General features: G+C 29.7%; 4 protein-coding genes across 11 annotated transcripts; 3 read left to right on the forward strand and 1 right to left on the reverse strand.

Annotated features, from left to right (window-relative positions):
- The first annotated feature begins 1,356 nt into the window (after nucleotides 1-1,356).
- On the forward strand, nucleotides 1,357-2,933 carry LOC138931638 (uncharacterized). Of its 2 annotated transcripts, XM_070292613.1 has the most exons (5): nucleotides 1,357-1,514; nucleotides 1,587-1,711; nucleotides 1,804-2,160; nucleotides 2,257-2,524; nucleotides 2,742-2,933. In XM_070292613.1, the coding sequence occupies exons 1-5, from the start codon at nucleotides 1,468-1,470 to the stop codon at nucleotides 2,827-2,829; spliced, it is 885 nt and encodes a 294-aa protein (XP_070148714.1). In that variant the 5' UTR covers nucleotides 1,357-1,467; the 3' UTR covers nucleotides 2,830-2,933. The 2 variants fall into 2 exon arrangements, with proteins under 2 accessions (XP_070148714.1, XP_070148715.1); XM_070292614.1 differs by lacking the exon at nucleotides 2,742-2,933 and having other exon boundaries at nucleotides 1,804-2,123; nucleotides 2,257-2,344.
- Nucleotides 2,934-3,408: 475 nt separating this feature from the next.
- Rpn6 (regulatory particle non-ATPase 6) lies at nucleotides 3,409-5,725 on the forward strand. Its single transcript, XM_070293439.1, has 4 exons — nucleotides 3,409-3,884; nucleotides 4,279-4,673; nucleotides 4,749-5,073; nucleotides 5,254-5,725. Exons 1-4 carry the CDS (start codon nucleotides 3,567-3,569, stop codon nucleotides 5,482-5,484), a joined length of 1,269 nt encoding a protein of 422 aa, XP_070149540.1. The 5' UTR covers nucleotides 3,409-3,566; the 3' UTR covers nucleotides 5,485-5,725.
- Nucleotides 5,726-7,040: 1,315 nt separating this feature from the next.
- On the forward strand, nucleotides 7,041-11,127 carry Reg (proteasome regulator gamma). Of its 6 annotated transcripts, none has more exons than XM_070316566.1 (5): nucleotides 7,041-7,341; nucleotides 9,034-9,069; nucleotides 9,239-9,559; nucleotides 9,832-9,968; nucleotides 10,076-11,127. In XM_070316566.1, the coding sequence occupies exons 1-5, from the start codon at nucleotides 7,279-7,281 to the stop codon at nucleotides 10,296-10,298; spliced, it is 780 nt and encodes a 259-aa protein (XP_070172667.1). In that variant the 5' UTR covers nucleotides 7,041-7,278; the 3' UTR covers nucleotides 10,299-11,127. The 6 variants fall into 6 exon arrangements, with proteins under 6 accessions (XP_070172667.1, XP_070172668.1, XP_070172669.1 ...); XM_070316567.1 differs by having other exon boundaries at nucleotides 7,043-7,341; nucleotides 9,034-9,066; nucleotides 10,076-11,126; XM_070316568.1 differs by having other exon boundaries at nucleotides 7,045-7,302; nucleotides 10,076-11,126.
- Nucleotides 11,128-11,526: 399 nt separating this feature from the next.
- Nucleotides 11,527-15,156, reverse strand: Dronc (Death regulator Nedd2-like caspase). 2 transcript variants are annotated; one of them, XM_070293442.1, is made up of 7 exons: nucleotides 14,737-14,773; nucleotides 14,013-14,066; nucleotides 13,447-13,604; nucleotides 12,856-13,144; nucleotides 12,400-12,671; nucleotides 11,908-12,184; nucleotides 11,527-11,821 (listed from the first exon to the last, which is right to left on the reverse strand). In XM_070293442.1, exons 3-7 carry the CDS (start codon nucleotides 13,593-13,595, stop codon nucleotides 11,705-11,707), a joined length of 1,104 nt encoding a protein of 367 aa, XP_070149543.1. In that variant the 5' UTR covers nucleotides 13,596-13,604; nucleotides 14,013-14,066; nucleotides 14,737-14,773; the 3' UTR covers nucleotides 11,527-11,704. The 2 variants fall into 2 exon arrangements, with proteins under 2 accessions (XP_070149543.1, XP_070149542.1); XM_070293441.1 differs by lacking the exon at nucleotides 14,013-14,066 and having other exon boundaries at nucleotides 14,737-15,156.
- Nucleotides 15,157-15,265: the final 109 nt, after the last annotated feature.

Below are 15,265 nucleotides of genomic sequence, written 5' to 3' on the forward strand. Positions count from 1 at the left end.
TTTTTTATATATAATAATGTTTTTTAAAAAAAGTATATGTATATATATATATATAAGAAATAATCGTAAATCATACTGCTTTTGATGTAAACTGGAAGCCAAAAGGCAAGGATTAATAAATACAATACAATACACAATAAAACCATCACGAGAACAATATATATGTATAAGAACCTGAAAACCATAGTTTTGGATAATCTGTTGGAAACTCGATGATTTTTAAATCAAAATATGTAGTTGAGTATCAGAAGTGGCGAGAAAATTGCAAAGTATATCATTACTGTCGATCGAATACGGAATATAATAAGACACACGGTACATATATTCATAATTGCTGCACTTGCAGCGTATTACAATTATCGATTTGTTAAATTTTATATATCGAGGATTATTAAAAAAAGTTTCACGATGAATATATTTTCCGTCTTTACTCAAGCAAATGCATTTACGACGATTATCGATATATTGTATTTCGAAATGCTTTTTATTATTTTATTTTGACATTTGTACGATTATCGTATCCGTACGATTATTGTTATTAGATATTATTGTTAGATGTTAAAAAATAATTGTAAGATTTCAAATAATAATAATAGAATCAATTATTAATTAACATTAATTAAAAAAATTTATTGTATACATCAAAAAAATGAAATATATATATATATAACAGCAGAAACACACATACCCAGATAGCACAAATCTATTCTATAAATATTTTCTTTCAATAAATATCTTTTAAATTTCTACAAATATTCTTCAGTAAATATTTGAATATTTTAAAATAAAGTGAAACAAAAAAATTTAACTGTGAATCTGCATAGAACTTCAAAATGAAAAAACGTTCTAGATACAAAATGTTCTAAGCAGATTCATAAAATATTTTCCTTTAACACGAGAAATATATTATACTAATAAGATTCATAAATAATTTTATAAAAATATCCTCGATATAGTATATTTGACACTAAATCGAATATATAGTTAAAGAATATAATATTTATATAATTCCATACATATTTTAACCTAAATAATTTTAAAAAAGACCAAGATTTATTTTAATAAAAGCTTTTAGCAAAGTACGTTAAAAATCAAGAAATTATTTAAATTTATAAAGAGAAAAATGAACAGACCTACATTTATCATACAAATCTATCAGACGTTCTGATTGACTATCGAATAGAAAATTTTTAGAATCTTGGAATCTTTTTTCTTGCGGTTTCTGGCACTATGTATGTGATTGCGTTCGAAAATCTATTCGTTAGAGTAGTATATGATTGACCAATCAGAATAAAGGAATATTTGCTACTCTATTCCGAGTGGATTTTCGAACGCATTCTTCGGGTTTGATGTATTTCAAGCCGTTGGAGGGAAAGAAAGAAAATAAAGTGTAAAAACTTTAAATATTAGGCAAACGACTTTGTTACGCATGAAAATATCTAAAGTCTGGCGAGTCTGGTGCGAAAAATGCAGAAAGAGCCAAAAGGTACACCCAAATCAGGACGTATTCGAAGGTAAAATTATTGCTTTATTGTTAAAGTTTACATTTTAATTTGTGTATATATAATATGTGCTTTTTTTTACAGAATTCATGATCCAAACGTATCAGAGATTACAGGAAAGACTGTATTAGATGTCACATCCAATATTTCAAAACATGTAACTACTTCTCGTAATAGAGCAACTATGATGCCAGGTGACATTACACACAGTGAGTTTTATCGATATTTTATTTTGTAAAATTTTGTCGACTGCTTTATTTTGCTGCATTAACATGATATTATGTATTATTACTTCTTATAGAAATATTGAAAAAGAAGATTACGGTAAACAGTAGGCAATCAATTATGCCACCGCATTTGTCAAAGAACTTAGACACTGAATATAAACAAAAGAAGGCAGACACTGAATGCAAAGAGGTAGAACTTGGACTTCTTTACGACGAATATTTACAAACTATGATGATGGATCTCATAATAAAGAAAAAGACCGAAGAGAAAAAGCATTTGATGATTACGCAATTAGCTACTATAGCACAGGAGATCGATCAAGATACAAAAAAATTGATGAAAATCAAATCAAGAGAACGTGATATAATAAACTTAAGCTTAGCACAAAAAGAGGTAGATGCGCAATTAGCTGCAGTAACAGAGTGTACCAGTAAGATTTAAAATGTTCAAAATTATATTAAATTTTATTCATATAGGATTATATATTAAAATATATATAAATTATATTATGTTTATACTTTTACAGAACATGAAACATTTAAGATTGCAAAAGATATGCTATCCAAGCTGCAATTTCTTCTAGAACCTATGGATGTATTGCGGTGTAACGGTATAATACTTCCTAAAACACAGGACGAGTGGGAAAAGACTCGAGAAATATTAACGAAATGTTCGAATACCTTAAAAAGCATCATAAATTTAATTGGATCGAAAGGCGAAATGTATTGCACTGTTAATGATGGATTAAAGAATTTTGTTGAAACGTATAATGAAATAGAAAATCTTCAGAAAAAGTATGTATATGTGTAATCGTAACAGTGGTTTTTATTTTTTCTAGATTTATTTTAAATTATCCTCTGTGTGTGTGTGTGTGTGTGTGTGTGTGTGTGTGGTGTGTGTGTGTGTGTGGTGTGTGTGTGTGTGTGTGTGTGTGTGTGTGTGAGAGAGAGAGAGAGAGAGAGAGAGAGAGAGAGAGAAATTATATATTACATATTTATTTATATCTTTCAGATTGGAAGAAACACTCTGCAATTTACAAGTAATGATATTGAAAAATGCTTCATTTTCGTTAATGCATACTGAAAGTCAAATAGATTGATGCATTTGCAAATAATTTACGGAAGAAAAGTTTAAAGTAATATTTTGTATAATTTATAAATGAATATGCGCGCGCGTTTCCGTGAGTTAATTGCGATTAATTATTATTGCAATAATAAAGTATCTATCCATATTGGAATATATTCAATCTTTACAATTGCTATGTCCATATTGCTTTTATATATAAACTGAGTAACCTGTAATAATCTTATCTCGTTAGTGCACTCTCAATTTAACTTTAATTTACATTTGTAATAAAAAAAAAAAAATAAATAAATAAAACTTGTCCCTTATGGGAACAGAATAGATAATGTTTAAAAAAATAATATAGAATTTGGTTTTTAAATCTATCTTGTTTATTCTTAAAGAGACGTAACAGATATCTAATATATCATTTTAGCATAAATATTAATAAAAACAATAGAAAATTTATATGGGCTCTAAAGATTATCTTATAATGCACCTAAGAACTAAGCACGAGTCTGTCGAGATCGGTCACGTGGAGCAGTGACGTCTTCACGCATGCGCAAAAGATTCTGCGCGTGGGATGTCCATATCACGATCATGCAGCATCACTGCCACCAATCATGTCCGTTGCCGACTAGGAACGGAATCGGACGTGTTTGGGCGCGTTCTCGCGCGAGATCCATTTTGAATATAATTTTTGCAACTCATCGGCTCATCCTGCTCTGGAGAACCATTTCTACAGACTAGTTCTTGCCACCAATCATCCCCGAGATGGCCGGTGCGATGTTGTTCGAGCGGGCTCAGGCTGTTTCGATGACAAACCGAAGCGAGGGTATCTCGCTACTCAATGAGATCGTCTCCGATCCGAGTATCGGCGCCGACGATGACGAGGACAACATCTGCGTCAAGGAGCAGGGTATTCTTCATCTGGGCGAGCTCTACAAGAAGGAGGGTAAGGCGAAGGAGTTGGCCGAGCTGATCAAAGCCACCAGGCCGTTCCTTAGTCTTATTAGTAAAGCGAAGGCTGCCAAGCTCGTGCGCTCGTTGGTGGACTTCTTCCTGGATCTGGAAGCTGGTATAGGTATCGAGGTAATGGGACGATTTGTTCTCGTGTGATCCATAAGGAAAGACGTTGAGTTGGACATGCCAGAGAATGGATTAGGTTATGCTTTTTTTTTTTCACCGGCTGGTGGAAAACGTCAAATCATGCTTGTCGATATATTCGCGGTATTAGATTTAAACAAATATTTTTAGTTTGCTAATAGTGAGACCATATAAAATTATGCACACTTATTGAGAATTTACAACCACATATATTTGATCGTTTAACTTTGAAACCCTGTATATATATATATATATATATTTATAAATCTATAAGCTTGAGCTCTCTAATTCAAGTCTTCCTACTTTTGAAAATTATATTAATATTTGTACAAAAAAAAAAAAAGAATGAAATGTGTACTTATATGCGTTGTATATTTAGGTGCAATTGTGTAAAGAATGCATAGAATGGGCAAAGGAAGAACGCAGAACGTTTTTAAGGCAATCGTTAGAAGCCCGTTTAATAGCTCTTTACTTCGACACGGGCATGTTCAGCGAAGCATTGCAATTGGGGTCTGCTCTCCTCAAGGAACTCAAAAAACTAGATGACAAACAACTACTAGTAGAGGTTCAATTGTTAGAGAGCAAGACATATCATGCATTGAGCAATTTAGCGAAAGCGAGAGCGGCGCTCACTAGCGCCAGGACAACTGCCAACGCGATTTACTGTCCACCTAAAATGCAAGCAGCTCTAGATCTACAATCGGGAATACTGCATGCTGCAGATGAACGAGACTTCAAGACTGCTTATTCTTATTTTTATGAAGCCTTTGAAGGGTAACTAATCAATATCGCTGCAATTATTCACTTCTTATATTTTATAACAATATTATCTCTGTTTTCTGCAATTAGATATGACAGTGTTGACAGTCCCAAAGCACTGATTGCGCTCAAATACATGCTACTGTCTAAAATCATGTTGCGCACACCGGAAGACGTTCAAACTATCATGTCCGGCAAATTGGCGGTGAAATATGCAGGATTAGATCTAGACGCAATGCGTGCGGTAGCTGAAGCTAGCCACCGACGATCATTAGCGGATTTTCAGAAGGCGGTTAAGCAATACCGACAGGAATTGGAAGACGACGTGATCGTACGTGCACATCTCGGTTCTCTCTATGACGCTATGCTGGAACAAAATTTGTGTCGTTTAGTCGAACCTTATTCACGAGTCCAGGTATTTATATGGATATACATGATATTTTCATGCGTAGAAACACTAAAGAATATACAAGAAGTCTTATACATCTTTTTTTACTATAAATTATTTGGTGAATTAAATTTTCTATATTAACAATAGAATATATATAAAATAAAATAATTTTTTCTTCTTTATATATTAATCTTTTTTTCATAGGTGGGTCATATTGCCTCGTGCATATCTTTGCCATTAGCGCAAGTAGAAAAGAAATTATCGCAGATGATTCTGGATAAGAAATTGCGAGGAGTTCTTGATCAAGGAGAAGGAGTTTTAATTGTATTCGAGGATACACCACGCGACAAAACTTACGAAATCGCATTAGACACAATACACAGCATGGGAAAAGTCGTCGATACACTTTACCAGAAAGCCAAGAAACTCACCTAGCCTTATTTAATATGTATTTATACAAGAAAAAATTTATCGCAATTATTATAACCATTAATAATTAGTTACTCTCATTAAATACTATCGATTAACTGTATTTTTCTCGTAATTAACATGGATGACACACAAGTGTCGCGACAAAAAGTGCTCATTTACAATACGTTTATATAGAATCGCTTTTATTAATAGTAGAAATTTTATTTAAAAAATCAGATAAATATGGAATTATATATATATATATATATATATATAAAATTAACTTGCTTGAGATCTCTAATCAACATACTCTCTCTTAATCTCGTGTTTTTTTGAAATTATTTTTTGTAAATACTCTTCAAGAAAGAGTGAAGAAAAATGTCATAATATCGAAAAATTACAAAAATATAACAAGGTAAAAAAGTTATTCCTTATATTTATTCACTTGCCCTCGACATAAGTGATCAATTATACCATATGTTTCATAAGAAGAGTCAATATATAAGAATAATTAAAGAATCTGTAAAAATAGAGATATATCAAGTACTTTAGAATTTTCTAATTTAAATTTTTGTATTGTAATTTAGGATAAAACAGCATACATGCAAATCTCCTTCAAAGTCAAACATAAGTTATTTAAGATCATTAAATTGCTGGTTTAGAATTTATATATTAAGTTTAATTTTTTCAAATATTTGAATCTTTCTAAAAACATTGGATACTTCGAGCATCATTCAAGTATTTGAATCTTAAATATTTTTAAAAAAAATTCTGCAATATATTATCTTATGTTTGAAATACAAATATTAGTATTTGCAAAATTTCTAGCGTTAGAATCTTCAAATTTCTATCTTGTCTATTGTATTTGAATCATCAAACATATGTAAAACGTTAAAATAAATAAGTTATCTCAGCATAAGTAAAGGAAAATGATTCTTCGTACATTCTCAATGACAATTATAATCAATATGTTTTATACAAAGAAAAGAATCGTTCAAGAACTAGGCTTGTTTATTTTGCTTGCCTTTAAAATTTTTTGTATTCGAAACGAGAAAGAGAGAAAACTTGAATATACAAAAAATGCATGTAAAAGAGCAAATCTATAAACAAAGCCGTACAAAAATTATTTTCATTGTCTTTCCTAAATATAGCATATATGTATATATAATCAGAGAAAAAGAAAGAAAGAAATGACGTCAGGGAAATTCCAGAATCATGAAAGGCTGCGAATTTCATCCGACATTATTAGACACACACACACACACCTTGTATGCATGTATGTATATATGTATAATTTGTCATCGAGAAATGTTTCTTTTTTACTCTCACTATGAAATACGTATGAAATATGAACTTATAATATCAAAGTCTAATGTATACAGTATTTTGATTGCAGAATTATTATTTTATCAAGATTGCTGAATCATTTTTCTTTTTTCAACCGATATATTTCCCATCGCGTGATTCACGTTTGAAAGATCGATCGTGGGTCCGCGATCATGCGCATGCATCCGCGACTCGATACCAGATGATGTCAATCTGTCAATCATATTTATCTTTTACCTCTCCTTCCCTCCGACAAACGTAAATACCCATCCCGTGCGATTTTAAATGCGGAAGGCGTCGAAGGAAAAAAAAAAAAAAAACCCGACAGGTTTCATCAAGTGTCATCGTGAGATCCTCGCTTGACAACGGTGGTGTTACACGGTAGCCGCGAACTTCCTGTTTGAGTTGCACGTTTTTCAACAAAGGGACACATATACACAGTGGTTACGGCGGTTTACACAGCGGAAGCTTTTTTCTTACGGAACTTATATAATGGAGGATGCTACGGTGGAAAAGGTAAAACATCACCTCGCTCCGGTCTTCGCGTATCCCCCTGTAAGTGCTCAGGATGGTGAGAAACGAGCTGCTTCGACACACGACAAATCGGTTAGGTTAACCGTCCGCTGTTCGCGCGAGCGGTCATGTTTGTGTTGCTCCCCGTCCATCGAGACGTTCCGATCTTTCGATTTCGTCGCCGATTCTGACGATTCCCCGCGATTCGTTCCTTTTTTTTTTTTCCATCGCGTAGATTCCACATGTCGCGAAAATATCGAGTATCGCGAGAAAAAAAAAAAGTTCATTGGAAACGGCTTTAACCTCTCTCAAAAACGTGTTCCGCGTAGCATCCCTTTCATTCGCGCGAAATAAAATCTATCTAACTCGATAAGTCTCGTCTCGTTAACAGGCTGATAGTCATTTGGCAGATAACACGGATGTGAAGATAATTTGTAATGATGAAGGTTGCTTTTCATGAATTTTTATATGTGTTGAATAAATCCTCTTTTTCAAACATCACGTAATAAGGATTGATATTAATATTATTTTCGTCTCGATTATAGTACATTGATAATCCTTTCTTAAACTTTTGCATGGATTGTCACTGTAGATAAATATTCGTTGGATTTTTTTTTTTTTTTTTTTTTTTTTTTTTTTTTAATATGTGACATCATATGACACAACAATAATTTGTCAAAATTTTGGCAGCTTGTAACTTGTAAAAATAATGAACGGCAATGAAACTTGACTTTTTCTATTTTGTAGCAATTATTGATAATAATCGTTTACCTGTAATTTTTTGGAAAATGTAAAGACGATGGAAACGACTGTGAATTATATAATAATCGTTGTAATAGCTTGTCGTAATGAGAAATTTTTTAGAGATGAGCATACTGAATCTGTATATATACATAGAAAGAGCTAAATTTTTTTGATATCGAGAAAAACAAATTATTTTTACCATTTTTCTTTCAATAATACAATACTATACAAATTATCACTATATATGTTCAAATTTTCTCCCATGATGTAATCTAAACAATTGAGTGTAATTTGTCATAATCTGTTAAAATTGTACTCTGTCATAAAGGTACAAGTTAAACTTTACAGAATTCTAAATTCTTGCTTAAAAGTTTCTAAAGTTGCTTAAAGTAACTTCTGTACACATCATTTTTATTACTTCTAATCAATCTTTTTGTATAAATGTTTTCTACATTTGCTAGTAATTCAAGTAATGAGCCAAGTAATGCCTTATTGGATGGTTATACTGAAAATGAGGTAGCTATGGCTATAATGAACATGGTTTTCATGTTATAATACCATCAGTGATGCTTTATGGAGATACTAATATACTTTCATATTATTTATGCTTTTGCTATTGATATATTTTTATATTATTTATTTGTGTTTGTTAATATCTTCAACTTATTATGAAAGATAATACTGTATCCTGATCATGCTTGATACATTTATAATTGCTGCAATTTGTAATATTTTCTCAAGTTTGACCATTAAAATTGATCATTACTATAGTATTGTACATAAATTATACAGCTACTGAGATAATAAAAATATTTTTTATTCTATTTCAATAACATAGCAACCAAATTACCAAGTTTTTATAAGAGCCACAAAAATATTATTTTGAGAAATATTGTATTGATATATACGCTATTCTATGACTTTAAATTATTTCTTACTTGTGTACAATAATCTTATCAAAGTGATGTATTATTTGAGTTTATCTTACAGGTTCAAGAATACAAGGATTCTCTTAAGACTAAGGTAATTTGTACTCTCTCTTTCTCTTTTAACCGTTTATAATTTTTAAAATTCTTTACACACACACACACACATACATACGTGCAACAAACATTACTTGATAATATATTTATCAAAATTATAGATTGATAAATTATCGATATATACTTATTGTTTATATGAATGCGTTATTTAGGCGGAGGAATTGTTGATAAAAGGGTTTCCTGAGAAAATAGTTAAATTAAATGAATTGCTGGAGACGCCTGGATTCTGTAATCGGAAGTTGTCAGATGTACATCAAGAATTAAACGTTCCCATTCCAGACCCTATAGTTCTTAATCATTCCGAAGATGCCCCTGCTACAAAAAAGCTTAAGTTGGACAATAATGCAGAAGAAACCAGCGGAACCAAAGTTATGGTACTATCAAACGGTCCAGTACCGTGTAACAAAAAACTATGTGATCTAATTTACATAGTTAAACCATACATTAGACAGCTTTTGGAGGATTCTAATTTAGTAAGTGTTAAATGCACACGTGCTAAAATCTTTATTATCTTTTTTAAATACTTTAATATAAGCTTTTTTTTTTTAATGATAGTTTCTGCAAAGGAGATAATTGGTTTAACAATAAATTTTAAACAAAATTGAGACAGTTTTAAAAAATATGTATGCTGTGGTGTATTAAAAAAAATGTTTTTTATTATTATAATCAATTAAACATTTCTCACTTATTGTAATGTTAAATGTATTTTTCAAATCATCATTGGTACTGTTCTTAAATTTTCTAGCTAAAAATGTGGATTTCTTTCCTGATTCCAAAAATTGAGGATGGAAATAACTTTGGTGTATCAATACAAGAAGATACATTATCTGAGATTCAATCAGTTGAGAGCGAAGCAGCCGCGTTCTTCGATCAAATTTCTAGGTAAAAATAATTTGTAAATATATGATGCATTTGATATTCTTAGATTACTTCTAATTACTTTAACATAACAAAAGAAAAGAATTATATTTTATCTCTTATTTCTACAGGTATTTCATCTCTAGAGGAAAGATCGTTAGTAAAGTCGCGAAATATCCACACATCATCGATTATAGAAGAGCGATTCAAGAATTAGATGAAAAGGAGTATGTGAGTTTATGGCTCGTCATGTGCGAGGTTCGCAATCGCTACTGTTCGTTACACGATCTTGTGATCAAGAACCTTGAAAAGATCAAACGGCCACGTTCCTCCAACGCGCAGTCCCTATACTAGGCATTCTCATAAACGCGCTGTACCTACGTACAGAATAATTCAATATGAACGTAAAAAAATCCGCAAAATATAATAATATAAAATAAAACTCATCTTCATCGACATAATTCAACTGCCTTGACATTAGTCCACCATTCGTTCTATCGATTATGGCACTATATAAATAAAATCGATAGCTATACTTAAACTTTTCGAAATTGTATTGTATAAAATATACTTAACTTATTCGTATATTTTTAAGTTAATATATAACTGACTTTTCTTTCTTTTATTATTAATGCATTAAAAAAAAAAAAACAGATTTTAAGAGTTAAATTAAGATCAAAATTTTTTCCGTTGATTTTTCTCAATAGAAATCTTTCAAATCATTCTTTATTCTTCTTAAATTTTATCGATAATTTGAAATTCAATATCAAGCATATTATATATTGAGCACAATATCTCTGCATAATTTTCGTTTCAAAGTTATATAGTATAGCAAACTTGCATGTAATTTTATCAATTATATAATCAAGCCATTCGTGAAAACAGTAAACAGGTGGTAAGATTAAATTTAGTATAGTGAAGTGAATCATTTTTTGTAATTTATATTTATAAGAAGATTGAAACGCATAAATCACGAGCTATTTTAAATAATACGATATTTAAACAGTATCTTTTTTTCTGCAAATGTTAATGCATTGTCGCGCGATAAATCTTAAATATAAGATAAACACACGAGATTACATGGAATATAGCATTAGTTGATGCTCGAAATAAATCTCTTTAAACTTGTGAGATACACATCCTTTTTTTCTGCCAAGCATTCTATATGGGTAAAAAATGTTTTATATATATATATATATATATGCAGAAACAGAAAGAGTATATATGTTGATAGAAGATATACACTGAACATATATTAAATTTAAATTGAAGTAAATACAGTACTTGTAATTAAAGATCATTGATTAATTATCATATTTGACATAGAACTTACACACAAAGAAATAGATGGAGTTAATAATAAATAAAAAGAGCGGAAGGAGAAGGATGAATACAATATAAAGAATTATGGATAGTAGTAAATAAAATAAATATAAAGTGAAACAGAAAATAAGTAAATGAGAAGAGAGAAAAATACATGTTCATATTATATTTCTTAATCTTATATATAATATAATAATACATGTAAAAAAAAAAAAAAAAAAAAAAAAACGATTAAACGATAGATTCACTTTTATCATAAAAAGCTCATATAAAACTTTATATACTAAAATTTGGAATTATTTACAATATAAAAATGTTCTATAATAGCACCGAAAATTATAAATACATTAAAATACTTGCAATCAACAAGTACGAAAATATTGCATAATTTAAATATTGCTTGTGTGATAAAAGTGTTAGTCTCTTTTTATTCATTGTCACGATTCAAAAAGGCCAGGATTGAGATAACAATGTTTATTAAATCCCAATAATTGTATAGATGGTGTCTGACACTCGTCATTTCCCGTTCTGACCATTTTCAATTCTGCATCAACCTATAAATTGCATTAATTGCAGATTTTTATCGGAGAAAGAAAATCACTCAATTTATATTTTATTAGTAGTATCTCATAATATTTACCATGGTGAATAAATCTTGAATGTGAGTCGTGCAAGCATAATTCATAAATGTACTACAAAGGTAATGTATGAACCAACTACCAGTTATTCGATCTCGGTACGATACATGTCCAGGTAAAGTAGATTGAACTATGAGCATATCTGAATAATTTCTTGTTGTTAAGCGAGATATATTAGATATGTGACTCTCATAATTATTCGTATTTGGAATGACATCCATTGGAATGGTATCTATGGCAGTCCTAGAGTGAGTTACAGCTTTCTGTTTTCTTTTTCCTCTAAAAAACATGGAAAAAATAAATACAGAATAAATAATAATTAAGTACAGAAGAAAAAATATTATACTTTTTTTAAATTTTGATCTGTAAATACAAACAAAATCTACATAAAATTCCATGAAAGGCACAACTCTTAAAAATATTATTATACAGAGATATAGGCTGTGAATGTATAAGACTGTAAAAAAAATAATAGTTATAATCATACTATATACCTGCAAAGTTGGAAAATAAATATCTTTGGCTTTTCCGCAAGTTGTGGACAAGCTTCTGCAGTGAAATAATCGCAAATATCGGTGCACATAACTTTTTCATAATTTGTTTGGCCACTTGCACTAGAATAATCTGTTCCTTGAATTTCTGTATTATTTTCCTTGTCCTCAGCATGTTTGTCTTCGGTACCGTGACTTGTAAATATTACAAAACACGAGTCTACTTTTTTCAAATCATTACTTCTTGAAAATTTTATTACCACATCTTTTATTTCCTAATAAAAAGAAAAAAGATAACTCAATATATTAATGTAATTATATATATCATATTAATGTATTATATAATTCTTAGTTTGATCTAATATCAAATATAATATACTTAATATAAAAATAATTTCCAAACAAATATATTGTATTAAAAATTTTCTCTCTCTATGTTTCTAAGTTTATATAATATACCTTTCCGGTTAAGTTTTCATACACAACTACTTTAAAGCCCATTTCTTCAAATAGTGTTTGTAAATTATTTGTGTCGTGTTGTGCCGAAAGTCTTGGTTCATCCTCTGATGAATAGTAATAAATATTTGCAATTATCAAAACCAATCCACGAGGTTTACTTCGCATGGGATAGCGCGCAATGATATCATAATCACGATCTAAAAATCGTGTTGCTTTACGAAGCCTTATTGTTAAAGGCTTATCAGACCAGATCAAATGTTTATCAAGTGAATTGTTTTCTTGATCAGAACTGAAATGAAATATTGTAAATATAATGAGAGAATTTACAAAAGAAAAATATGTAAGTAATTTCCAAAAATTTAACTATTAAATTATACATAAGCTCAATATTTTTCTGTAAGCTTTAAATATCAAAATTAAATTCAGCTAAATAATTTATATTAATATCCAAAATTGAATAAAATTAAAGGAAAATACTAAAATTTAAATCTTTCTAATGTATATAGTTAGACAATTTTTTATTTCCTTTTTTTAAATATATATTATAAAATATTTAAAAAAAATTAATGATAGAATAGTAATAAAATATACCTTGTATTATTTGCGCTAGTTTTTCCTTCTAATATATCCGCTATATTTCCATGATCAGACTGTCTTAGACTAAGAATTAAATTTTTAAATGCATGCGGTCCTCGTGTTTTTATCGTTAAATATATATCTTTGACTATATCTGGTGCCATAGGATTTTTCTGCAATCACAGACATTACATAATGATACATATGATACAACATACATGATATATAATTTTTATAATATCAATTAGTTTGTACTTATTCTTTAATTATTTACATTTTGCAAATTTTCGCGCGCATTGATAATTTATTCCATACATTATCGCATAAGTCCATAATAATTTATATGTAGGTATATGCGTGTGTGTATGTGTATGCTTATATTTATTTATATTTATTAAAAATACTTGTATCTACATCAAAACTGACTGAAAAGATATCGAACTTAAAAAAGAATAATTGAATATCATATACAACAAAATGATATATATAACACACTAAATGATATTATAAATAACACGTTAAAACTCCCAAATCTCGATTTTTGGTTTGCGTAAAGGATAAATAATACTACATCGTAATACCTTAGAATTGTTTTCCTTTCCTTTCTACCTCTCTATCTTTCTTCTCTATATCATCTATTTAAAGAAGATAGTGTGTAAATGAAAGATATATGACAAATATAATTCATTTTTCTAGAATTCTGCTCATCTTATCATCTTAGAGACAAAGAAAGAATAATTGTTTAGTTTAATCTACTCACTTTTGATTTTGACAAAAATATATTCGCTTTTTTGATGTCCTTTTTGTAAAAACAAAGATTTGCAAAGTAAAAATTGTTGTACTTGTTATTATTTAAAAACGTGATAAAAAAATAGTAATAGCTTTAATATTATGTCTCAAACAACGCTCTTTAAGTAAATTTATAATTTAGTGTACAAAATTAGCTAAATATAAAAAAAATTTAAGATAATAAAAAAAAATTTAATTTATTTATTTTCTGTTTTCCAAATTATTGTTTTATTACAAAGATGTTTGTACCATTCTTATATAAGTCTTAAAAAAATTAAAAGAAGAGAAAAATATCGAGAAAATTTTTAGCATTCAATAGCATGTGGTTGATAAGCTATTGTTTTTTCTCTAATAATTAGTTTGTTTGTTTAAAGCTAGAGAAAAAGCATAGCCAGTAGTTAATAAAAAAAAAATAATAAAAAAAACATAATTACTCTGAAAAGAAATTGATAACGATTGTAAACTTGTACGTCAGACGATGTAGTTAACAGTATAATAAAACATAAATAAACTCACCATCCATCGAGGCATGTTTGTGTCATCTCTGTTGTAGACTTTGTTTTGCAGCAATCTTGGTAAGAGTTTTTTCATATCAATTTTGGATACAACTGTCTCGCAGCAGCAATTTATTTGTTCGCGATCTCTACGGTCCATGTCGAACGTGAGGAAGAGGCAGCGAAATATAACAATTAGCAAATATTTGTAAAAAAAAAAAAACTACTGGAGCTTGTGTTAAAGCCTAAATGGTACTGGAATACGGACACGAACAATGGCAGGCATACGAAATCTTTCCAGATTCTTCTAGATTCTTCTGAATCAGGCTTTTCTACCACCACTTGGCCGTTCTGAGTTCTGATATCACATAGAGATAAGAAGAATGAATCAAGGATCAAGCATCTCTCAGCTAATTGATCCTACGTCATCGACCAGGTACTATTAAAGACGGGAGCACACAGAAAGAAAGTTTGCTACGTGCTACTGTAGGTATATAGATCTTTGTCGATAATAAAATTACGATTTTTTTAGAATAAAACGTTCATGTTTG

This window comes from Polyergus mexicanus, unplaced genomic scaffold, assembly GCF_030449975.1.
Source record: "Polyergus mexicanus isolate NDT 795.1 unplaced genomic scaffold, iyPolMexi1.0 SCAF_3, whole genome shotgun sequence".
NCBI classification, from domain to species: domain Eukaryota; kingdom Metazoa; phylum Arthropoda; class Insecta; order Hymenoptera; family Formicidae; genus Polyergus; species Polyergus mexicanus.